This window comes from Gnatocerus cornutus, chromosome 4 (genome assembly GCF_029298725.1).
Source record: "Gnatocerus cornutus isolate USDA-ARS CGAHR chromosome 4, icGnaCorn1.1, whole genome shotgun sequence".
Classification (NCBI taxonomy): Eukaryota; Metazoa; Arthropoda; class Insecta; order Coleoptera; family Tenebrionidae; genus Gnatocerus; species Gnatocerus cornutus.
In genome coordinates this window covers 20922331-20947874 of record NC_142236.1, presented here as the reverse complement: position 1 = coordinate 20947874, position 25544 = coordinate 20922331, and the positions used below count along the sequence as shown (strand labels likewise).

Sequence of the window (25544 nt, the reverse complement as noted above, 5' to 3'; positions counted from 1 at the left end):
TTTGGTCATAATTTATCAAATGTTGCATATTTCTTTAGACTATTTTCGGTGGTTTATTTAAATTTAGAGTAAAACATTACACTTGAGAATTGCGGGTTGCCTAAAAATTTGAATCCACTATTTCCAATATGGCTGGTGAGTAGGAACATCATGGCGGGTACTTTGCACCATCTAGGTTATTTAGTTAAAGTCAATGGAAAAACGGCAACAAAATGTCAAATTAACAATTTTTCAAACTTACATTTGAGTTTTGCCAATGTTAATTATAGAATTATTATATATCCGGTGAGAGATTGAGAGATTTTGACAGTTGACATAGGTTGGCAGCAAATTATGCTACAAAATACACTAAAAACACTAAATTCCCACGCGAACTGGGTTGACAGTAAGTGGGCTTATTTTGTTATTTTAAATTTCGCGCGTAAATTAGTGACTTTTTTGTCATTCAATCTCTCCCTGTACGAATTAAATGTCCGATTACCAACCTGTCACATTTCTAGTTTCGTTAAGTAATCAATTCAACTGAAGAACGTGTCAGGTTTGCCAACTTTTAGGTTTGAAAACGTCAGATAAGTTCCTAAAAACCACAGCCAAACCTCTAAAATGCCAAATTCAAACTGTCAAATTTGGTAATTTTTCACCAATTGTCAGATATTATTCAATTTCCGATTTTGACGTTATGTTGACATTGCGTTGAGTCATGTCAGAAATGTTTAAAAACTGTTAAAAATAGTAAATTAAATTAATAAAAAAACAAAAATGGCGCCAAATTATCAATTTTTTTGTCTTGTTTCTTAGAAAATCATATATTTTCCGTAAATATTCTCTTTCATAGTGGCGCCATCTGTTGGTTTGATTTGGAACTTCACATGCTAAAACCATGACCAACTGCATTTATTACGCTTGACGCGTAATATGGCCGTGCCATTTGAACAAGAATGGTGTTCCTGCATAGTAGGCCGTCGATACGATGAGTGGCGCCGCTAGTTATAATTTTGTCCGCATCATGCTACTCGAGTTTAATCGAGGCGGGGAAGGCGACTTTCAAATTTTTAAACCAACTTCAAGTTGGCTTTGGCGTATTAATGTCATTATTGTCATCATTTATTGCTTCTCAATAGAATTTTCCGTTTTTTTTAAGTTCTTGTTGTTTTTATTGTTGAGTTTAGTTATTAGGTGTTGTTTTCTCGTTTTTGTTATCCTTATTTCTTGTTCTACGTTACTTTTAAACACTGAGCTCTAGACTTTCACTTTTAAAATGGTTAGGAAGTGTTTCATTTGTGGAAACCCAGAGAAGCCACTTTTTGAGTTATCGGCTAACGAAATTGCGCGAAGCAAATGGTTTGAAGTGCTCGCAGATTTTTGTGGTAGTTTTGTACTATTCATTTCTTATTTCAAATAATGTCTAAATTATTTTAGATTTGTCTAAAATTTCCGACCGTTCCGTTATATGCTCTAAACACTTCAGTGCGGAATGTTTGATAACAACGTCGAAGAAAACATGCCTTAGTAAAAATGCTGTTCCATTTATGTTGTCTGTAGGTAAAACACACTTCTTTCAAACAAACCTTAACTTCTTTCCTAACTCTAGGATCCTTCTCCTACTCCTAATCTTCGTGTAAATTTGGAAGAAGATATTCCGACCTATTCCACCCCGATCATAAGCACCGAATCGCCAAAAGATAAAGAAATTAAGGATCTTCAATATCAGTGTAAAGTTCTGAAACAACAGTTGAAAAGAACCAAAAGCAAGTATTCTCAGTGTTCATCAAAAATGAAAGATTTAGAAGAAAAATTACGCCACTTCGAAACATTCAAATTAAATAAAATTGTAAAAGATGCGAACAATTCTGACGAAAGATCAATATTTCTTCTAGATCTAATTAGAAATCACTATAAGAAAAAGCCCCGATGGTCAGAAATTTCAATCCGGTTGTGTACTGTATGGAGGTTCTGTTCTCCAAAAGGCTACATCTTTTGTCATCAGAATTTGCTAAAATTACCATCGAAAACAACAATTCGTAGATATCTGGGTGAATTTCAAGGTCGCAATGAATTAATAAAGCAACGTTTATCTATGGAAATATCTCAGTTAAAGAAACCGATCGAAAGAATCTGCTCAATAATTATTGACGATATGGCCATAAAGGAGAAAGTCCATTACAGTCGCCCAGAAGATGAAATTTACGGACTTGATACAACAACACCGCACAATATTGGAAGTGGACCTAAAGTAGCAAACAAAATGCTTTGTTTCGTCGTACACGGTTTAGGTACAAAATACACCATTCCTGCAGGCTATTTTTTCCATGGTTCCCTTACCACTCAAGAGCTATATGTTTTAACAAAAAATGTTCTGCAACTTTTAACAGACTGTGGCTATATTGTAATCAGAATGGTGACCGACAATATGTCATCAAACGTAGCTCTTTTTCGGAAGTTCAGTAATGGTACCCTTCAGAACACTATTAAGCATCCAATTTTAGAGCACATCCCACTCTTCCTAAGTTTTGATTTTTGCCATGCTCTGAAGAACGCTAGAAATTTGTTTTTGGACCACGACATGCAGTCTTCTAAAGGAAGAATAACTTCAAGTTATTTAAAAGATCTATATGAATTGCAGAAAGGGCTACCTGTAAAACCTGTCAGGTACTTGACAAAAAAACATTTGTTTCCATCGAACTTTGAAAAAATGAATGTGCTGAGGGCCATTCAAGTATTTTCGCCCGCTGTAACTGCATCTTTGAAATTTTTGAATGAGGCTGGAGATGAAAGGTTTTCCAACGTTGAAGGCACGGTGCAATTCATGGAAAATATGTATCACTTTTTCCAGGTGCATAATGTTTCCAGTAGACGACACTACATACATTCTCTTGATGACTCGGTGGCTCCCTATGTGGATGTATCAGACGAACGTCTTTCATGGTTAAATATTACTTTCCCAAAATTTGTTGACGACATTCAGGCGAACTCTGCAAAAGCAGGTCTAAAAGGATTGAGTAAAGAGACTGCTCACGCATTACAATTTACGGCAAAAAGCACTGCCTTGTGCATTCAATTCTTGCTGAGTCAAGTAGGATTTTACTATGTTCTCACAAGATCATTTAGTTCAGATGCAATAGAAGGGATGTTTTCGCATGTACGATTAAGAGGGGGGTCCAATGATGCAACAGATGCAAGAACAGCAGATTATGCCATTCGACAAATTCTTCGTTGTGGAATTGTCAAAGCATCGCAATCTTCGAATACTGCTGAACGGATCAATTTTGTTAGTTCTGCAAGCGTTTTAACATCTGACAAAAACGTAACAAATTCAAGAGTTACCCAAGATCTAATTTTACCGATTGAAGTAAAAAACAAAATTGAAAATCTTCAAAATAACATTGTACCTGAAAACAACATATTTTCCGCATCAATAGCATTTTTGTCAGGATATATTATTAAGAAGCTTAATGACGAATTTCACTGTGATGAATGTCTGACACCATTGCTATCAACAACCATCCCAGGACCTCTTATGCAACTAATCGCTCTTCAAGATCGTGGTGGATTGATATACCCCAACGATACTTTTGTGGGTATCATTCAAAGAATCGCGGAGCTTGTTCAAGAGATTTTGCCATTTCTACAACCAGAGAAGCCTTGTGAATATTGTCTTGAACAACTTTGTCCATACCTGATTCGAAACCCCATTTTCTCCTGTGCAACTCATAAGGCTACAGTATGCAAATTAATTGTTAAAGCTACTACCAAACCAGTCGTCAGTAATATTTGTGTAGAAAGGACTGATTCCATAAAACGTCTTCCTCTGAATTATAAACCGCAGAGCCGGAAAGTACTGAAGCTGTAATAATTATTGTAACCTCCTGTTCCAATGTTTGAACAGTTTACCTGCTGTTAGTTTTCTTTGAATTCAGTGAAAGTAAAGTGTTTTTGTTAACTCTTTCTTCTCTGGTTTCTTATTTAACTCAATTTAACTTAGATCTAACATATCTAGCTGAAGCTCTCTGTCAGTTTGACAGGCGATTGATACCTTAACGGTTGTGTAGAGGGCCCTACTAACCGTATGCCAAACGGAAACATTTTTGCCAAGAGTAAATGGCACGGCCATATTACTTGTAATAAATGCAGTTGGTCATGGCTAAAACATCGCCGACTTCATCTTATACCAAGCCTGTTCAATTTTGATTTCTCCCCTTTGCAAAAAGTTCCCTCAAGGTCATCGCCGTACATACGCCAGCGACCCCAACGACGAAAAAACGTATCAAATTCTGGTGATAATTCTTTCATTTTGGTGACATTTCCGTCACTTTGAAAGTTGAAGTGATGATAGGTTAGGTATGTCGGGTAAATTCATCAAAAATTACGGCATCTGGAATGCAAGGAAAGCGATTTCTCCGAACTTCCATAAAGAAAACAGATAATTCTCTTCGCGGAAACGGCTACTAATCAGAAATATATAATTAAAAATCAAAAAATGCCAGAACTGTGTTTCAAGAAATTGTCGAGAGTGGCGCTAGCGTACGCACGCCTCACGTACTCATGGCCTACTTCGCGGGAACAGATCTCGGAAGCTATTGAACAGGCTTGGTATAAGATGGAGTCGGCGATGGCTAAAACTGTTTTCACCAAAAATGACTCTTTTTTTTTAATTTTTGCGCCAACTTCAACTTTCAAAAGGAGCGCCATCTATAGGGCAAAGTGTCGAACTTTTCAGATTAGTAACAGGCGGACAGACTGTCAACTTTTACCAACTGTCAGATATCCAATCTTTCATTTTAATGGTGTAATATTGACAGTTTGTCAAATGTAAAAATGACAAATTTTGTTGCAACTCCGTATCGTTGACAGTTCGCCGGTTTAGTGAGAAACGCCAACAAACTGTCAAATTTTTCCGGCCTATAACTCAGTTTTGCCAATTTTAGTTTTAAAACGGACAAATTCGATGACTTGACACAATTATGTGAATTGTCAGTTCAACAATTTTAGAAATGTCAGATTACCAAACTGTCACATTACTATTCAGTTAAGTAATAAATTCAACTAAAAAATAGTCAGGTTTGCCAACTTTTAGGTTCGGAAGTGAGAAATGTCATCCTAAAAACAACTGCTAACTTCCCAAATGTCAAATACAAACTGTCAAATTCTGGCAATCTTCACCAATTGTCAGATATCCAATTTTCCACTTATAATGTCGTTATAATGACATCGTGGGTCCAGTCAGAAATGTCAAAAAAACTGCTGAATTGTTAAATAAAATCAATAAAAAAGTAAAAATGGCGAGAACTTGTGAAAAAATTCTGTCTTGTTTAAAAAAAAAAGACATAATCTCATAGTGGCGCCATCTGTAGGTTTGATTTGGAACTTCCCATGATTAAATGGTTTCCGGCAAAAAACCCTTTAAATGTCCCGCCAACTTTAACTTTCGGCAGGAGCGCCATCTGTGGGCAAATCTGAATTTTTCAAGATCATCAATAGACTGACTCTTTAAAAGTTGTTAATCTGTACCAATTGTCAGATTATATTATCCGATTTTCCATTTTGACGTTATAATGACATTGCCTTGGGTCCAGTCAAAAATGTCAAAAAACTGTTAAACTCTTGAACAAAACCAATGAAAAAATATAAATTGCCACAATTTGTCAAAAATTTCGGTCTTGTTTTTCAGAAAATCGCGTATTTTCCGTAAATATATCCTTTCGTGGTGGCGCCATCTGTTGGTTCGATTTGAAACTTCACATGCGAAAACTGTTTTCAGCAAAAATCACTTTTTTTTAAATTTTGCGCCAAATTCAACTTTCAAAAGGGGCGCCATCTGTGGGACAAATTTGGATTGTTAAGTTTGTAACAGGCAGACTCTAAAAACTGTCAACTTTCACCAACTGTCAGATATCCAATTTTTCATTTTGATGTTGCAATATTGGCAGTTTGTCAAATGTAAAAATGACAGATTTCATGCAACTCCGTAATATTGACAGTTCGTCGGTTTAGTGATGTCAACAAACTGTCAAATTCACGACTTTTCAAACTTGCAATTCAGTTTTGCCAATTTCAATTTTAAAATGGACACACTCGATGACTTGACACATTAACATTTATTGTCAGTTTGTCAACTTAGAAATGTCAGATTAATAAACTGTTACATTCCCAATTCAGTTAGGTAATCAATTCACCTAGGAAATTTGTCAGGTTTGCCAACCTTTAGGTTTGAAAATGACAGATAATTTCGAAAGAATCACTGTCAAACCTCCCAAATGTCAAATTCAACTCTAAAACTTTGTCAATTTTCACCAATTGTTACATATTTTTTCAATTTTTCCATTTTGACGTAATGTTGACATCGCATTGGGTCGAGTCGGAAAAGTCAAAAACTGTCAAATTGATAAATAAGAGTAATGAAAAAATTAAAATGGTGTCAATTTGCCAAGAATTTCTGTTTTGTTTCTCAGAAAATCACGTATTTTCCGCCAATATTCCCTTCCATGGTGGCGCCTTCTGTTGGTTCAATTTGGAACTTCATATACAAACACTGTTTTCACTTTTTTTTTTAAATTTCCCGCCAACTTTAACTTGTAAAAGGAACGCCATCTATGGGGCAAATCTCCAATTTCAAATTTGTAGCAGACAGATGGACTGTTTAAAACTGTCAATCTTTACCAATGGTCAGATAATTCAATTTTGTATGACGTGTAATATTGACAGTCTGTCAAATGTAAAAATGACATTTCAGTGCAATTGTTTTCGCACGTTGGTGATGTTTGACGTCCGTCGTTGATGACTCCATCACAACCAAAGTAAGTACAGTCGCGGCCCCAAAATCGCGAGCACAAAGAAAAATGCTTCCACCTCGTCTGGCGAACGAGGCATAAAGGCGGACGACCTTTTAATACGTTCTCGACAAAAGTGCCCCGTGAAGTGGTCTGTCTGCGTGTCGTCCTCAATGGATCGTGTCGAGCAGAGAGGATTACATTTCGGGATTCTAATAGAGGCCGCGCTTTCGGAAAACATTATTGGGGTTTCTTTGCTGCTCCAGGGAATACCCGAGAAATTGCGCCGTAAATTCGCATTAATACGCCGCGGCGAGGAGCGCCTGCACTTCTTTTTAATAAAACATATGAACATCGATCGAACCGAGGCGACTTGATGGGGCGGAAAATATCTGGAATCAGTTTGCATTAATTAGTGGGGAAGTTCGACTATGAATTCTAAACAATATAGATGGCGCTGTTAACACCACCATAAAGGAGAAGTTGGGCTTTATTGTCATCAAGCGTACAAGTGGATTTATCTAGAGTGCTGTAGATTTGGGCGCCTCCTGCGTTTTTCTCTACTCACATGCGTGTTTCCGTTCTTCTGCGTGGCCTGGATGTTGGACTGGCTGACCAGGAGTCTCGCGTTGTTGACGTAGATGTCGTTGTGGTAGTTTCCGCTGGTGTGCGTGATCCACAGAGGAGGGCTTCCGTCGAGTTCCGAAGACAGCGAGCTATAAGAAGTGCCGAGTTGTGTGGTTCGCCGAGGAATTGACGCTGGAAGAAGAGAAATGGGTTGAGACATCAAAGAAAACGAGTAATTGTGGGCAATCAGGGACATAGCGAGTCGAGTTTTAATTGTTGGGACTCGCGTGATTATGATGTAAAGTAGGCGGCGTTGGCATATTAAAGGACTAAAGGGTTAGCTATGGGCTCTTGGGTCTAGGGTAGAAAGAGTTGTCTCATAATGTTGAAATTTTGCACACATGTTTTCCTTGGCCCCAATATGACGTAAAAAAAAAATCAACCCCAAATTCCAAAATTTAAGGGTAGCATGTTAGGGGTAGGGGGTTGAAAACAAAAAAAGGTGAGTTTTTTATTTTTTTTTTAACTCTCCAAGTGCTCCAAAGCCCTTATGTCAAATTTGGCGTTTCTAGGGGGATTATGGGACTCACAATAAATTTATTAAAATTTAACGAAATTGTCAAAATTATGGATAAGGACTTGATTTGTAACGGATAAACTAGCTCAAAAATTTTGAAAAAATTCACGAACACATTGGAGATCAAAACAAACTAGAAAAAAAATATGCCATAAATTTTGCCCATTATTAAGGGGGTGCATTGGGGTGAAGGGGTTGTTTTTTTTAAGAAAACAAAAATGTAATTACCACACGTTTTCGACGTCAGCCAAAGGCATCTAATCTGAAAATCTCGTATTTTTTGCTCAAAGTTTACAATTTATCCAGATAAGGGGGTTTTGTAAAAGCGCATCCTGGAACTCGGCGGCGATTAATAAGTGTCAAGTTTACCACGAAAAAAACGTTCAAAAATTCTGAAAAAATTCAGATGTGCTAGGTTGATTAAGGTGATAAGGAAAAAAAATACTTCACTATTTTAGGCCTTCAGGAAAGGGGTGAAATGGGGTGAGGGGTGGTTTTTTTCGACCAAAATAAAAAAATTACGTACACGTTATTTTGGTTTCTACTAACAGAATCCTCCTCTAAAATTTCATATTTTTTTCTCCAAGTTTGGTTTCAACCCCAAAAGTGGACTTGGAAAATAATCTTTCGAAATCGGCCACCTGTGGGCTGTTGGGTCTAGCCATGTTAGAGTGGTTCGAAAATTCTGAAAAAAATCAGGTATACTAGGTTGACTGGGCTAATAAAGAAAAAAAATACTCCACAATTTTAGGCTTCCAGGAAAGGGGTGTAATGGGGTGAGGGGTAGTTTTTTTCAACTAAATCGAAAAAGTAACTAGCACGTTATTTTGCTTTTTAATATCAGGATCTCCCTACAAAATTTCGTAATTTTTCTCCAAATTTTGTTTCAACCCCAAGAGTGGACTTTGAAAATAAATCTCGGGAAACCTGCCGCCTATGGGCTATTGGGTCTAGCCCTGTTAGAGTGGCTCGAAAATTCTGAAAAAATTCAGCTATACTAGGTTGACTAAGCTAATAAAGAAAAAAAATACTTCACAATTTTAGGCCTCCAGGAAAGGGGTGAAATGGGGTGAGGGGTGGTTTTTTTCAACTAAATTGAAAAAGTAACTAGCAGGTTGTTTCGCTTTTTAATAGCAGGATCTCCCTACAAAATTTCGTAATTTTTCACCCAACTTTGTTTCAACCCCAAGAGTGGACTTTGAAAATAAATCTCCCGAAATCTGCCGCCTATGGGCTATTGGGTCTAGCCCTGTTAGAGTAGTTCGAAAATTCTGAAAAAATTCAACTATACTAGGTTGACTAAGCTAATAAAGAAAAAAAATACTTTACAATATTAGGCCTACAGGAAAGGGGTGAAATGGGGTGAGGGGTAGTTTTTTTCAACTAAATTGAAAAAGTAACTAGCAGGTTGTTTCGCTTTTTAATAGCAGGATCTCCCTACAAAATTTCGTAATTTTTCTTCAAATTTTGTTTCAACCCCAAGAGTGGACTTTGAAAATAAATCTCCGGAAACCTGCCGCCTATGGGCTATTGGGTCTAGCCCTGTTAGAGTGGCTCGAAAATTCTGAAAAAATTCAGCTATACTAGGTTGACTAAGCTAATGAAGAAAAAAAATACTTCACAATTTTAGGCCTCCAGAAAAGGGGTGAAATGGGGTGAGGGGTGGTTTTTTTCAACTAAATTGAAAAAGTAACTAGCAGGTTATTTCGCTTTTTAATAGCAGGATCTCCCTACAAAATTTCGTAATTTTTCACCCAACTTTGTTTCAACCCCAAGAGTGGACTTCGAAAATAAATCTCCCGAAATCTGCCGCCTATGGGCTATTGGGTCTAGCCCTGTTAGAGTGGCTCGAAAATTCTGAAAAAATTCAGGTATACTAGGTTGACTGAGCTAATAAAGAAAAAAAATACTCCAGAATTTTAGGCCTCCAGGAAGGGGGTGAAATGGGGTGAGGGGTAGTTTTTTTCAACTGAATTGAAAAAGTAACTAGCACGTTATTTTGCTTTTTAATAGCAGGATCTCCCTACAAAATTTCGTAATTTTTCTCCAAATTTTGTTTCAACCCCAATAGTGGACTTTGAAAATAAATCTCCGGAATCCTGCCGCCTATGGGCTATTGGGTCTAGCCCTGTTAGAGTAGTTCGAAAATTCTGAAAAAATTCAGGTATACTAGGTTGACTGAGCTAATAAAGACAAAAAATACTTTACAATATTAGGCCTACAGGAAAGGGGTGAAATGGGGTGAGGGGTAGTTTTTTTCAACTAAATTGAAAAAGTAACTAGCAGGTTGTTTCGCTTTTTAATAGCAGGATCTCCCTACAAAATTTCGTAATTTTTCTCCAAATTTTGTTTCAACCCCAATAGTGGACTTTGAAAATAAATCTCCGGAATCCTGCCGCCTATGGGCTATTGGGTCTAGCCCTGTTAGAGTGGCTCGAAAATTCTGAAAAAATTCAGCTATACTAGGTTGACTGAGCTAATGAAGAAAAAAAATACTCCACAATTTTAGGCCTACAGGAAAGGGGTGAAATGGGGTGAGGGGTAGTTTTTTTCAACTAAATTGAAAAAGTAACTAGCACGTTATTTTGCTTTTTAATAGCAGGATCTCCCTACAAAATTTCGTAATTTTTCACCCAACTTTGTTTCAACCCCAAGAGTGGACTTCGAAAATAAATCTCCCGAAATCTGCCGCCTATGGGCTATTGGGTCTTGCCCTGTTAGAGTGGCTCGAAAATTCTGAAAAAATTCAGGTATACTGGGTTGACTGAGCTAATAAAGAAAAAAAATACTCCACAATTTTAGGCCTTCAGGAAGGGGGTGAAATGGGGTGAGGGGTGGTTTTTTTCAACTAAATTGAAAAAGTAACTAGCACGTTATTTTGCTTTTTAATAGCAGGATCTCCCTACAAAATTTCGTAATTTTTGTCCAAATTTTGTTTCAACCCCAAGAGTGGACTTTGAAAATAAATCTCCGGAATCCTGCCGCCTATGGGCTATTGGGTCTAGCCATGTTGGAGTCGTTCGAAAATTCTGAAAAAATTCAGGTATACTAGGTTGACTAAGCTAATGAAGAAAAAAAATACTCCACAATTTTAGGCCTTCAGGAAGGGGGTGAAATGGGGTGAGGGGTGGTTTTTTTCAACTAAATCGAAAAAGTAACTAGCACGTTATTTTGCTTCTTAATAGCAGGATCTCCCTACAAAATTTCGTAATTTTTCTCCAAATTTTGTTTCAACCCCAAGAGTGGACTTTGAAAATAAATCTCCGGAAACCTGCCGCCTATGGGCTATTGGGTCTAGCCCTGTTAGAGTAGTTCGAAAATTCTGAAAAAATTCAGGTATACTAGGTTGACTGAGCTAATAAAGAAAAAAAATACTCCACAATTTTAGGCCTTCAGGAAGGGGGTGAAATGGGGTGAGGGGTGGTTTTTTTCAACTAAATCGAAAAAGTAACTAGCACGTTATTTTGCTTCTTAATAGCAGGATCTCCCTACAAAATTTCGTAATTTTTCTCCAAATTTTGTTTCAACCCCAAGAGTGGACTTTGAAAATAAATCTCCGGAATCCTGCCGCCTATGGGCTATTGGGTCTAGCCCTGTTAGAGTAGTTCGAAAATTCTGAAAAAATTCAGGTGTGCTAGGTTGTCTGAGGTAATAAAGAAAAAAAATTCTTCATAATTTTAGGCCTCCAGGAAGGGGGTGAAATGGGGTGAGGGGTAGTTTTTTTCAACTAAATTGAAAAAGTAACTGGCACGTTATTTTGCTTTTTAATAGCAGGATCTCCCTACAAAATTTCGTAATTTTTCTCCAAATTTTGTTTCAACCCCAAGAGTGGACTTTGAAAATAAATCTCCGGAAACCTGCCGCCTATGGGCTATTGGGTCTTGCCCTGTTAGAGTGGCTCGAAAATTCTGAAAAAATTCAGGTATACTGGGTTGACTGAGCTAATAAAGAAAAAAAATACTCCACAATTTTAGGCCTTCAGGAAGGGGGTGAAATGGGGTGAGGGGTAGTTTTTTTCAACTAAATTGAAAAAGTAACTAGCAGGTTGTTTCGCTTTTTAATAGCAGGATCTCCCTACAAAATTTCGTAATTTTTCTTCAAATTTTGTTTCAACCCCAAGAGTGGACTTTGAAAATAAATCTCCGGAAACCTGCCGCCTATGGGCTATTGGGTCTAGCCCTGTTAGAGTAGTTCGAAAATTCTGAAAAAATTCAGGTATACTGGGTTGACTGAGCTAATAAAGAAAAAAAATACTCCACAATTTTAGGCCTTCAGGAAGGGGGTGAAATGGGGTGAGGGGTAGTTTTTTTCAACTAAATTGAAAAAGTAACTAGCAGGTTGTTTCGCTTTTTAATAGCAGGATCTCCCTACAAAATTTCGTAATTTTTCTCCAAATTTTGTTTCAACCCCAAGAGTGGACTTTGAAAATAAATCTCCGGAATCCTGCCGCCTATGGGCTATTGGGTCTAGCCCTGTTAGAGTGGCTCGAAAATTCTGAAAAAATTCAGCTATACTAGGTTGACTGAGCTAATGAAGAAAAAAAATACTCCACAATTTTAGGCCTACAGGAAAGGGGTGAAATGGGGTGAGGGGTAGTTTTTTTCAACTAAATTGAAAAAGTAACTAGCAGGTTGTTTCGCTTTTTAATAGCAGGATCTCCCTACAAAATTTCGTAATTTTTCACCCAACTTTGTTTCAACCCCAAGAGTGGACTTTGAAAATAAATCTCCGGAAACCTGCCGCCTATGGGCTATTGGGTCTAGCCCTGTTAGAGTAGTTCGAAAATTCTGAAAAAATTCAGGTATACTAGGTTGACTGAGCTAATAAAGAAAAAAAATACTCCACAATTTTAGGCCTTCAGGAAGGGGGTGAAATGGGGTGAGGGGTGGTTTTTTTCAACTAAATCGAAAAAGTAACTAGCACGTTATTTTGCTTCTTAATAGCAGGATCTCCCTACAAAATTTCGTAATTTTTCTCCAAATTTTGTTTCAACCCCAAGAGTGGACTTTGAAAATAAATCTCCGGAATCCTGCCGCCTATGGGCTATTGGGTCTAGCCCTGTTAGAGTAGTTCGAAAATTCTGAAAAAATTCAGGTGTGCTAGGTTGTCTGAGGTAATAAAGAAAAAAAATTCTTCATAATTTTAGGCCTCCAGGAAAGGGGTGAAATGGGGTGAGGGGTGGTTTTTTTCAACTAAATTGAAAAAGTAACTAGCACGTTATTTTGCTTTTTAATAGCAGGATCTCCCTACAAAATTTCGTAATTTTTGTCCAAATTTTGTTTCAACCCCAAGAGTGGACTTTGAAAATAAATCTCCGGAATCCTGCCGCCTATGGGCTATTGGGTCTAGCCATGTTGGAGTCGTTCGAAAATTCTGAAAAAATTCAGGTATACTAGGTTGACTAAGCTAATGAAGAAAAAAAATACTCCACAATTTTAGGCCTCCAAGAAGGGGGTGGAATGGGGTAAAGGGTGTTTTTTTTTTAAGTTAAACGTAAAAGTGTCCTATACTTAGAATCGCCCTGTTTTGAGAAGATTTACATGAAAAGGTGGTATTTTTTCGTTAAACAACTTCGGGCAGAAAATACTGGTTTTGTGACAAATTTGCAGGTGTCCGACGGCATTTGTCTGCCAGTTGTATTAATGTGATATTGTGAGCAAAACAAAGAAAAGAGTACCTCTATGTATTATGGAACGTTTGGAAAAGTAAAAAAAAACGGGGACGTTTTATGAATAAGCAATAATCCTTGAATTGGTAAGTTTGAGTACTCTTAGGAAATGAGAATGTGCTTCTTTTTATACTAATGTAATGGATATGGTCTCCTTGAAACTTTAACCCTTATTTGCGGCCTGCGACGTTTTGAAAAAATTACTAATACTGAGCGTTGGGTTACTAATACCAACCCTACCACAGATTATATTCGTCTCCCCACCAGCAGCCGTCAGAAGAAAAGATAACCGCTTCATGTGAATCTGTAAAAATGGAAACGGCGACATGGGTGTCAAAACAAAGTAACAAACGTTTGGATTTATCTCTCGTATCCGATGCCCCCCCTAACATCAGCTTGGGTTGTGATTGTTTAAACAAAATAAACGGGTTTTCCACTGGCAACTCAGAATGCACTTGTGTATTGTAAGTTGCATGGTTAGAGTCTCACCCTCAATACAGCTCGATAAAATCGATAGGAAAGTATAAAAATGACAAATAATTCGTTCATTTATTCTACAGATATTTTATCACGAAAGGGTCTTTCGGTGTTTAAGTACTCGTTTATGTACAATGCATAAATCCTCTCAAATTTGCCATAGAGCTCCACAATTTTCACAAATTATGACCTTGAAAGGTGCGATTTAAAATAAATGAGGAGTTTACCTCCTTTCAATGTATGTATACAAGTGGCCCAAAACTCTTGGCCTAGAAAGCAAGGGAAGTTGCGGATATCAATAGAGTTTGCAAGTTTACAACCATAATTGTCTAACTTTAATAGTATTCGAACAAGAACGAAAAACTGACAGACAATTCCGAAAGCTTTTACATAGATAGAACGAAGGTAAACTAAAAATCATTTCAATTTCCAGGACCGTAATTAAAGGACCGTAATGTCATTCTGACAATTGAACAACAGTAGTTTCTATTTAACGTATCCTAGCAATGAAAAGAAACTTCTCGCAATCCTTAGTTATCGTAGGTTTAGCAATAGTGATTGGCTAGGGCATTTTTTGTTTTCAAATTTAGGTTTCGTATGTCTGTCTCCATCTGCCTGATTTCTCTAAGTCTCGAGTTCTGGGAGACACCTGTTTACAGAAAAAAGGCAGCAATTGTAAACCAAAAATTATCAAGTTAAGACAAAAAAACGGTAGCCAATCCGGAAGCTGAACAGAATTTGAAAATCGGTAACTATGGGCACATACTATCGTTCAATGGTCTGGTGAACTCTCGTTGCCTAGGAAATTTTACTCCATCTTTAGAATAAGCTTCCAGGATTGGTTGTTAATTTTTTATCCTTTTCCGAATACTATTAAATTTAGGCAATTTTTGTTTTAAAATTTATTATTTGTATTGCCGCCGGTACCCTCCCTTGCTCTCTGAGTCATGAGTTCTGGGACACCATGTATTTACTCACATGTATAGATTCTTTATACAGGTGTTTTTGAAATGTATGTACAAAACAGTTATAGGGCGGCTTGGCGGTCGTTAGTGGAATTCGCATGGTTGCGAATTCCCGAACAGGAGCAAAGGTGCCGCTAAGACTAAACACCACGTATTTTCTACACCACTGGCAAAAAAAACACCTAAATGACTTCCTAAGCAAACAGCAACTCGATTTTTTGTTCACTTTTAAAACAATGACGCACTACCAAAATTATTGAAAATTTTGTGTAATTTTATCTCGACAACAAAAAGACTTACGAAAACTTTTCTTTTTTATAGTAGCCTTAATTTGTGACAAAAAAATTACCACACTCTTTTTGAACATGCATTTAAAAAATACCCTGCATAATTAGGTAATGATCATTTTTCATCTATTAGGCATAACAATGACAGTGTTCTTTCTGTTCAGTTTAATGATGAGCCATCTTTTAATTTCCGTTAATTTAAGATATTTATCTCTTGATTTGGTTTACAAAATTAAAAATACCTGGCTACTTAAATTTACAACTTTAGTGCATTTTCCCAAGAATTATGTCATTAAGTGACTATTCCAGGATTTGTTCGCCGGGCGCGTTATAAGAAGAAATAGAAAATCGTAAAATTATGGTTTCTGGGAATCATCAAGATGTACTACAAGTATCATATTTTGGTTTTCCATAGCACTGACCTTCAGTAGGAATAATTACAAAATTTAAATTATCGAGAGTCGACAATACATAATAGACACTTCAATGGGCCGGCCCGGCCGACGCGCGGCGCCGTGTCGTCTGGTGTGAACACGGTGATCACACGTGTGGACAAAGCTGGCCGGCTTTTTTGCCGCATAAAGCTAGGTAAATCAACGATCGGCACGTGATTATGAGCTGCAATCGAGCAATGGCACTTCCTTTCTCGTTCGATCTCTTTCTTACTTCTTAATACGCGACATGCCTTATACCCGCACTTTTTTAATTTGTTATAAAAGAATACCGATTAGTAATTATTATTATTAATAATTAAAGGTATCTGTAACTAATTGAATTCGTTGATTTAATCAATTTCACCAATAATTTAATATTAATAATAATCTGAACTTTTTTAAAATGTAAATAAAGAACAACGCACTGTTTCTATTATTATCTAAATGTTTACAGGCGTGTAAATGTCTCGTGAAAACAAATATTTTTGCCTCATGATTATAAGGAATTAACCAATTATAATTTTCACCTGTTTATTAAAAACATGTCCTTTTGAAAATAATTTAAGGTCGTGCCTGCCCAATGATTGGATTAAATGGCCGCAGTATTTTGACTGTACAAAGGTAGCATAATCATTAAACATTTTCGCCCAAAATATCAATATCAAAACATGCTTTGCCATTATTTTGTCTTTGAGTCATTATATTTTTTTTAGTTTTGTACAAATTAAGTTTTTAATTTAATTTAGTGGTGCTCGTTTAGTGAACGTACAATATCAAAAAAATGGCATCCTAATTTTTAATGAGACAAATTGTTATGTATTTGTTTATTACATACACGGCCGATCACACTAGCTTTTAATTGCCATGGCAAAACCAACAATGCCGTAATGAAATTAAGGATTCAATTTTCATATGAACAAATTCATTCGGTGATAATTTGTGAGCATTCAAGTAAGTGTTTCTGCAAGACCGGTCTTGAGACGCAACATAAAAGCTACGACTTCGATACAAAGAATTCAGTCACACTCTGGACTCATCGCCGAGCGGCACGCTTTCCTGTGGTAAGTAAAAATTAACGTACTTCTACCTTAATTTTTTGAACGGATTCGTGACATTAGCACCCCGAAAAAAGAAAAACAAGACATGAACACTGCGAAAAGTGTGGACCCTCATGCACTGAAAAAAGTTTTTTTTTGCATCCCCTTAATAAGGAAGTTTTCGCGGTTTTCAAATTTGGGGTTAAAACACAAACCCAAATAATACGTTGACTGTCTATAGCATGAAATTCTCCATCATGCACCACCAAAGTTTTGGACTTTACTTTAACCCTTTTAGAGTAATTAATTATCCCTCATAATTTGTTTTTTTGTACGTCATCAAAAACCAATGTGGAAATGGATTGCGCTCGCGATGCACTGTTATGTCTTTTTCGTACTCCCTTAATAACGTTATAATTTTTTTTAACTTGCTATCACGTGACACCTGCACCCCAAATTAAAAACATCTATAACTTTGTTATTAAGGGAGTACAAAAAAAACTGTTTGCGATCTGTCGCATCGCAAGTGCAATCCATTGCTATATCGATTTTTGATGAAGTGCAACAAAATAATTTCCGTAAGGGATGAACTCTTTAAGGGTTGGATCAAAATCCAAAATTTTGGTGGTGCATGGTGGTGCAGAACGTATTATTTTTTCAAATGAGTACATACAGGCTGTCCCAGAACGCTCGCATGGGAAATTCAATTTAGATTTTTATGGAGAATTTTTCATTAAAAGGATGTGCGAGCGTTCTGGGACACCTGTCATGTCACAGCAACACTTAGAGTTGAAAAACTGTAAGACTTGATTATTAAGGGGGTGCAAAAAATCTTTTTGCGGTGCATGAGGGTGCAGTCATTTCGCAACGTTCAAACTTTGTTTTTCTTTCGACGGGGTACAAATGTCACGGACCCAACATTTTCAATGAAAACATTTTCTGAATGTTTATTAATCTGTTAAAAATAAATTTTAATTTTTTTTTTAGTTGTCATTTTTTAATACATACTTGTGCTTTGCTTCAGTACATATAGCATATAACATTTTAAATCGTACTAACATGAAATAGGCTTTTCAGTTTTTCAATTTAGGGTTTATTTTAGTTTCTATCAAGCATACTTTTTAGTATTGTTTGCCAGTTTTAAAAAAGGTACGCAAAAATTTTCCCAAAAATTGACTTCCAAAAAATAATAATAAGTTAATTTTGATGTTTAAGAACCACTTTCTGAATTATGTATAATATGTTTATAACGCCATTAACTTCGTGTGGAATCATTGTTACTCTGTTTTTTTTTTTGTTCGTAAAGGTGGTTTGATACGATAACATTTTTTCTTAAAGTTGTACGAATAAAAATTTGAGAATTTATTTTCAAGCAAATATTCTCGTGACAAACAGCGAAATTGGGTTACCCAAAATTGTAGAAAATATTTTTGCAAAAATATTTGCAGAAAACTTTTAAAAAATGTTCTAAAAAATTCACAAAGAATTTCACAATTCTGCGCAGTAACAATGCGCCATGTGAAGAGAATAAACCCCCAAACCGCTGATTTTGGAGGTTAACGAACAGGAAAAAAAATTTTTTTTTTCTTCGTAAAAATTTGTGAAAAATGTGAATTTCTTTAAACCGCCTTTAAAGAGTTATCGATAAATTTGTATGGGACAATAAGTACAGCATATGATCATAGTAACTATCTTACAACGTTTATTTAATCGTTTACATACCTTTACATAAATAAATATGTACCTACAATTATCGTTAGATGATTAGACAATTAATATATTCATAATGTTTAAACAGATACATGGATGTGGCCGACCTGTATCAAGATGGCATAAATCTTTGTTCCCTTGGGTGGTTTTGTGGAAGAGACAGGCAGCCTGGTAGGAACCGACAGGAAGCCAATGGTCAAGCGTTAAAGTTGTTTGAGCATTGTGAAGTAGTACCGACGCGAGACCAACAAAATGCGCGTTGTCCTGTTTGCAACGTCCCATTCAATCGAAATCCTCCTGTTGTTTTGATGGGGACGATAACAGACAATGCAAGAGAGGGATGGCGCTTCTGTTGCCCCAATGGCCACAAACGCTCACGCTTTTGTGGCACCTTCCTCGAGCGTGCTCGGCTCAACGATGTGGGGGGATCCAGGATTCTGAAGATAATATGTTGCTGGTTGCAAGGTATGATGTTTATCATGTCATCTTTAAATAACATCTAAAATTGATTGGAATTTCAGACTTAACACAAAGTGCTTGTTACCATACTGTGCATTGTACCACCGACACCATCAACGCGTGGTACAGTTATTGTCGCGACGTTGCGAGGAAAATTGCGTGGCACGACTTCGTTCCGATCGGCGGTGACCACGATATTGTGGAGATTGACGAAACCCATCTCTTCAAACGGAAGAACCATGTTGGGAGATACACACAATGGACGCATCATTGGCTATTTGGGGGAATCTCACGCACTACTGACAAGAGGTTTGGAGTAGTGGTGCCCAGACGTGACAGGAACACGCTTTTGCCATTGATGCAGCAATTTGTTGACTCGGACTCGGTGGTATTTTCGGACGAATGGCGAGCATATCATCGAGTAGTAGGACAAGCATTTGCTGGTCACATGATGGTCAACCATAGTCGAAACTTTGTATATCCACCAAAGGATGAAGACCCACTTTGGGCACCGGCAGGCACATTTCATCCCAGATGTCTGGAAACATTTATCGGTCCTCGTCCTCCAGGTATGGAACAAGCGTATCGCGTTTCTACAAACAAATGTGAACGCTCCTGGAGGGATTTAAAGAAGACGCTGCGAACAGTGAATAATGTTGAGCTGGTCGATGGTTACATTGGGGAGTGGATGTACCGACGCAACATCTTGGACAAACTCCCCGATGACTTAACGGCTAAATATGATCGCTTTCTGAGAGATGTTGCAAGAGCATATCCGGGTCTAAGAGGAAAGAAGATGCAGCCAGACATTCTCAACTGTGACTGTCATGAATGCGATCCATAGAGTTAAAAGGTAAGGCGTAAAGTCTTTCATTATACAGAAATAAAGCTGAGCTCTTTTTGCGATTCATTTCTTTAAGAACGATGAAACATCTCAATTATTGTTCTCATATTAGACGTGTCAAAGTACTTGCTTAATTAAATTTTATTTTAAAAAGAACGCTGCTTTGTGCTCAAGACTTTGCATTTTGATTTTTTATAAAATATATTGCACTATGATAACTGCGTGACCAAACAACCATTTTATCTGCAAATCGTAACTTGTTTAGCCGCCAACTTTGATGTGAATTTTTATACTCACAAAAATTAGTTTTTATGCACTAATTTTAAATCAATTATAATTGACCAGCGTTAGTCTTTGGTTTTTGAAAAAGAATGGTTAAATTATTACAAAGTCCACTTGATTTAATAATAAACTTTAAAATCGGTTTTTTTCTAAAGATATGCACATAACTCTTAAACACGACATCATAGGAACTTGCGATTAACACTATAGATTGTATCAAAATATAGATTATATTGCCCCTAAAAGTTTTTAAGGTAGCAAAACCTTGTCATACATTGTAATACTTATGCTCACTACTCTCACCTCTTATGTTTTAGACTTTATGGATTGCATTCATAACAATCGTAGTTGTGAATGCCAACCTGCATCTTTTCTCTGAAGCCCGGATTTGTTGAAGCAACATCTCTTAGAAAACAATCTAATTTGGCCGTTAAGTCAGGATGGTTGTCCAAGATGGTGTGTCGATACATCAATACTCCAATATCACCATCGGCCAGCTCAAGATTGTTCACTGTTCGCAGCGTCTTCTTTAAATCCCTCCAGGAGCGTTCACATTTGTTCGTAGAAACGCGATACGCTTGTTCCATACCTGGAGGACGAGGACCGATAAATGTTTCCAGACATCTGGGATGAAATGTGCCTGCCGGTGCCCAAAGTGGGTCTTCATCCTTTGGTGGATATACAAAGTTTCGACTATGGTTGACCATCATGTGACCAGCAAATGCTTGTCCTACTACTCGATGATATGCTCGCCATTCGTCCGAAAATACCACCGAGTCCGAGTCAACAAATTGCTGCATCAATGGCAAAAGCGTGTTCCTGTCACGTCTGGGCACCACTACTCCAAACCTCTTGTCAGTAGTGCGTGAGATTCCCCCAAATAGCCAATGATGCGTCCATTGTGTGTATCTCCCAACATGGTTCTTCCGTTTGAAGAGATGGGTTTCGTCAATCTCCACAATATCGTGGTCACCGCCGATCGGAACGAAGTCGTGCCACGCAATTTTCCTCGTAACGTCGCGACAATAACTGTACCACGCGTTGATGGTGTCGGTGGTACAATGCACAGTATGGTTTCTTGTAAGCAGCAACATATTATCTTCAGAATCCTGGATCCCCCCACATCGTTGAGCCGAGCACGCTCGAGGAAGGTGCCACAAAAGCGTGAGCGTTTGTGGCCATTGGGGCAACAGAAGCGCCATCCCTCTCTTGCATTGTCTGTTATCGTCCCCATCAAAACAACAGGAGGATTTCGATTGAATGGGACGTTGCAAACAGGACAACGCGCATTTTGTTGGTCTCGCGTCGGTACTACTTCACAATGCTCAAACAACTTTAACGCTTGACCATTGGCTTCCTGTCGGTTCCTATCAGGATGCCTATTTCTTCCACAAAGCCACCCAAGAGAACAAAGATTTATGCCACATTTTATTAATAATAATAAAATATTACCAAAAATTGCCCATTGTGTTTTATTATGGCATCCTTATATTTAATGGTTGCAATGCAAGCAAACCAGTGACATTTTACCAAACCAGATTGCTTTCAAGAAAAGATATGTAAAAAAAAGGTTGGGAAGTTAAAAGTTCAAATTGGTGAGGCTATCTACAGTCAAGATATCATCATGGTCGTAAATTAATACTGAAGTGCATTTTGGGTTGCCGGGAAAAACTCTTTAATTTGTTTAAACAATCACAACCCTACTTTCCGACAGTCGGCAAAGGTAAACTGGATACGAGAGATAAACACAAACATTTTTTACTTTTATTGCCACCCAAACCGCCGTGCTACATTCTCATTTTTACCGATTTACGGAAACAGGAATTTTTTCTTTATGACGGCAGGTGTGGGTAAATGAAATCTGTAGAATAAATGAACGAATTATTTGTCATTTTTATACTTTCCTATCGATTTTATCGAGCTGTATTGAGGGTGAGACTCTAACCATGCAACTTACAATACACAAGTGCATTCTGAGTTGCCAGTGGAAAACCCGTTTATTTTGTTTAAACAATCACAACCCAAGCTGATGTTAGGGGGGGCATCGGATACGAGAGATAAATCCAAACGTTTGTTACTTTGTTTTGACACCCATGTCGCCGTTTCCATTTTTACAGATTCACATGAAGCGGTTATCTTTTCTTCTGACGGCTGCTGGTGGGGAGACGAATATAATCTGTGGTAGGGTTGGTATTAGTAACCCAACGCTCAGTATTAGTAATTTTTTCAAAACGTCGCAGGCCGCAAATAAGGGTTAAAGTTTCAAGGAGACCATATCCATTACATTAGTATAAAAAGAAGCACATTCTCATTTCCTAAGAGTACTCAAACTTACCAATTCAAGGATTATTGCTTATTCATAAAACGTCCCCGTTTTTTTTTACTTTTCCAAACGTTCCATAATACATAGAGGTACTATTTTCTTTGTTTTGCTCACAATATCACATTAATACAACTGGCAGACAAATGCCGTCGGACACCTGCAAATTTGTCACAAAACCAGTATTTTCTGCCCGAAGTTGTTTAACGAAAAAATACCACCTTTTCATGTAAATCTTCTCAAAACAGGGCGATTCTAAGTATAGGACACTTTTACGTTTAACTTAAAAAAAAAACACCCTTTACCCCATTCCACCCCCTTCTTGGAGGCCTAAAATTGTGGAGTATTTTTTTTCTTCATTAGCTTAGTCAACCTAGTATACCTGAATTTTTTCAGAATTTTCGAACGACTCCAACATGGCTAGACCCAATAGCCCATAGGCGGCAGGATTCCGGAGATTTATTTTCAAAGTCCACTCTTGGGGTTGAAACAAAATTTGGACAAAAATTACGAAATTTTGTAGGGAGATCCTGCTATTAAAAAGCAAAATAACGTGCTAGTTACTTTTTCAATTTAGTTGAAAAAAACCACCCCTCACCCCATTTCACCCCTTTCCTGGAGGCCTAAAATTATGAAGAATTTTTTTTCTTTATTACCTCAGACAACCTAGCACACCTGAATTTTTTCAGAATTTTCGAACTACTCTAACAGGGCTAGACCCAATAGCCCATAGGCGGCAGGATTCCGGAGATTTATTTTCAAAGTCCACTCTTGGGGTTGAAACAAAATTTGGAGAAAAATTACGAAATTTTGTAGGGAGATCCTGCTATTAAGAAGCAAAATAACGTGCTAGTTACTTTTTCGATTTAGTTGAAAAAAACCACCCCTCACCCCATTTCACCCCCTTCCTGAAGGCCTAAAATTGTGGAGTATTTTTTTTCTTTATTAGCTCAGTCAACCTAGTATACCTGAATTTTTTCAGAATTTTCGAACTACTCTAACAGGGCTAGACCCAATAGCCCATAGGCGGCAGGTTTCCGGAGATTTATTTTCAAAGTCCACTCTTGGGGTTGAAACAAAGTTGGGTGAAAAATTACGAAATTTTGTAGGGAGATCCTGCTATTAAAAAGCGAAACAACCTGCTAGTTACTTTTTCAATTTAGTTGAAAAAAACTACCCCTCACCCCATTTCACCCCTTTCCTGTAGGCCTAAAATTGTGGAGTATTTTTTTTCTTCATTAGCTCAGTCAACCTAGTATAGCTGAATTTTTTCAGAATTTTCGAGCCACTCTAACAGGGCTAGACCCAATAGCCCATAGGCGGCAGGATTCCGGAGATTTATTTTCAAAGTCCACTCTTGGGGTTGAAACAAAATTTGGAGAAAAATTACGAAATTTTGTAGGGAGATCCTGCTATTAAGAAGCAAAATAACGTGCTAGTTACTTTTTCGATTTAGTTGAAAAAAACCACCCCTCACCCCATTTCACCCCCTTCCTGAAGGCCTAAAATTGTGGAGTATTTTTTTTCTTTATTAGCTCAGTCAACCTAGTATACCTGAATTTTTTCAGAATTTTCGAACTACTCTAACAGGGCTAGACCCAATAGCCCATAGGCGGCAGGTTTCCGGAGATTTATTTTCAAAGTCCACTCTTGGGGTTGAAACAAAATTTGGAGAAAAATTACGAAATTTTGTAGGGAGATCCTGCTATTAAGAAGCAAAATAACGTGCTAGTTACTTTTTCGATTTAGTTGAAAAAAACCACCCCTCACCCCATTTCACCCCCTTCCTGAAGGCCTAAAATTATGGAGTATTTTTTTTCTTTATTAGCTCAGTCAACCTAGTATACCTGAATTTTTTCAGAATTTTCGAACTACTCTAACAGGGCTAGACCCAATAGCCCATAGGCGGCAGGATTCCGGAGATTTATTTTCAAAGTCCACTATTGGGGTTGAAACAAAATTTGGAGAAAAATTACGAAATTTTGTAGGGAGATCCTGCTATTAAAAAGCAAAATAACGTGCTAGTTACTTTTTCAATTCAGTTGAAAAAAACTACCCCTCACCCCATTTCACCCCCTTCCTGGAGGCCTAAAATTCTGGAGTATTTTTTTTCTTTATTAGCTCAGTCAACCTAGTATACCTGAATTTTTTCAGAATTTTCGAGCCACTCTAACAGGGCTAGACCCAATAGCCCATAGGCGGCAGATTTCGGGAGATTTATTTTCGAAGTCCACTCTTGGGGTTGAAACAAAGTTGGGTGAAAAATTACGAAATTTTGTAGGGAGATCCTGCTATTAAAAAGCGAAATAACCTGCTAGTTACTTTTTCAATTTAATTGAAAAAAACCACCCCTCACCCCATTTCACCCCTTTTCTGGAGGCCTAAAATTGTGAAGTATTTTTTTTCTTCATTAGCTTAGTCAACCTAGTATAGCTGAATTTTTTCAGAATTTTCGAGCCACTCTAACAGGGCTAGACCCAATAGCCCATAGGCGGCAGGTTTCCGGAGATTTATTTTCAAAGTCCACTCTTGGGGTTGAAACAAAATTTGAAGAAAAATTACGAAATTTTGTAGGGAGATCCTGCTATTAAAAAGCGAAACAACCTGCTAGTTACTTTTTCAATTTAGTTGAAAAAAACTACCCCTCACCCCATTTCACCCCTTTCCTGTAGGCCTAATATTGTAAAGTATTTTTTTTCTTTATTAGCTTAGTCAACCTAGTATAGTTGAATTTTTTCAGAATTTTCGAACTACTCTAACAGGGCTAGACCCAATAGCCCATAGGCGGCAGATTTCGGGAGATTTATTTTCAAAGTCCACTCTTGGGGTTGAAACAAAGTTGGGTGAAAAATTACGAAATTTTGTAGGGAGATCCTGCTATTAAAAAGCGAAACAACCTGCTAGTTACTTTTTCAATTTAGTTGAAAAAAACCACCCCTCACCCCATTTCACCCCTTTCCTGGAGGCCTAAAATTGTGAAGTATTTTTTTTCTTTATTAGCTTAGTCAACCTAGTATAGCTGAATTTTTTCAGAATTTTCGAGCCACTCTAACAGGGCTAGACCCAATAGCCCATAGGCGGCAGGTTTCCCGAGATTTATTTTCAAAGTCCACTCTTGGGGTTGAAACAAAATTTGGAGAAAAATTACGA

At 37.4% G+C, this 25544-nt stretch overlaps 1 protein-coding gene across 1 annotated transcript in view; it reads right to left on the bottom strand.

Moving 5' to 3' along the window:
* Fas1 (fasciclin 1 Fas1 domain-containing) overlaps window positions 1-25544 on the bottom strand; it is a 269852-nt gene that overhangs the window by 20681 nt on the left and 223627 nt on the right. The window contains exon 3 of the mRNA XM_088033527.1: window positions 7336-7526. Within this exon, the coding sequence (XP_087889653.1) occupies window positions 7336-7526 (191 nt within the window). The remainder of the gene's footprint in view (window positions 1-7335; window positions 7527-25544) is intronic.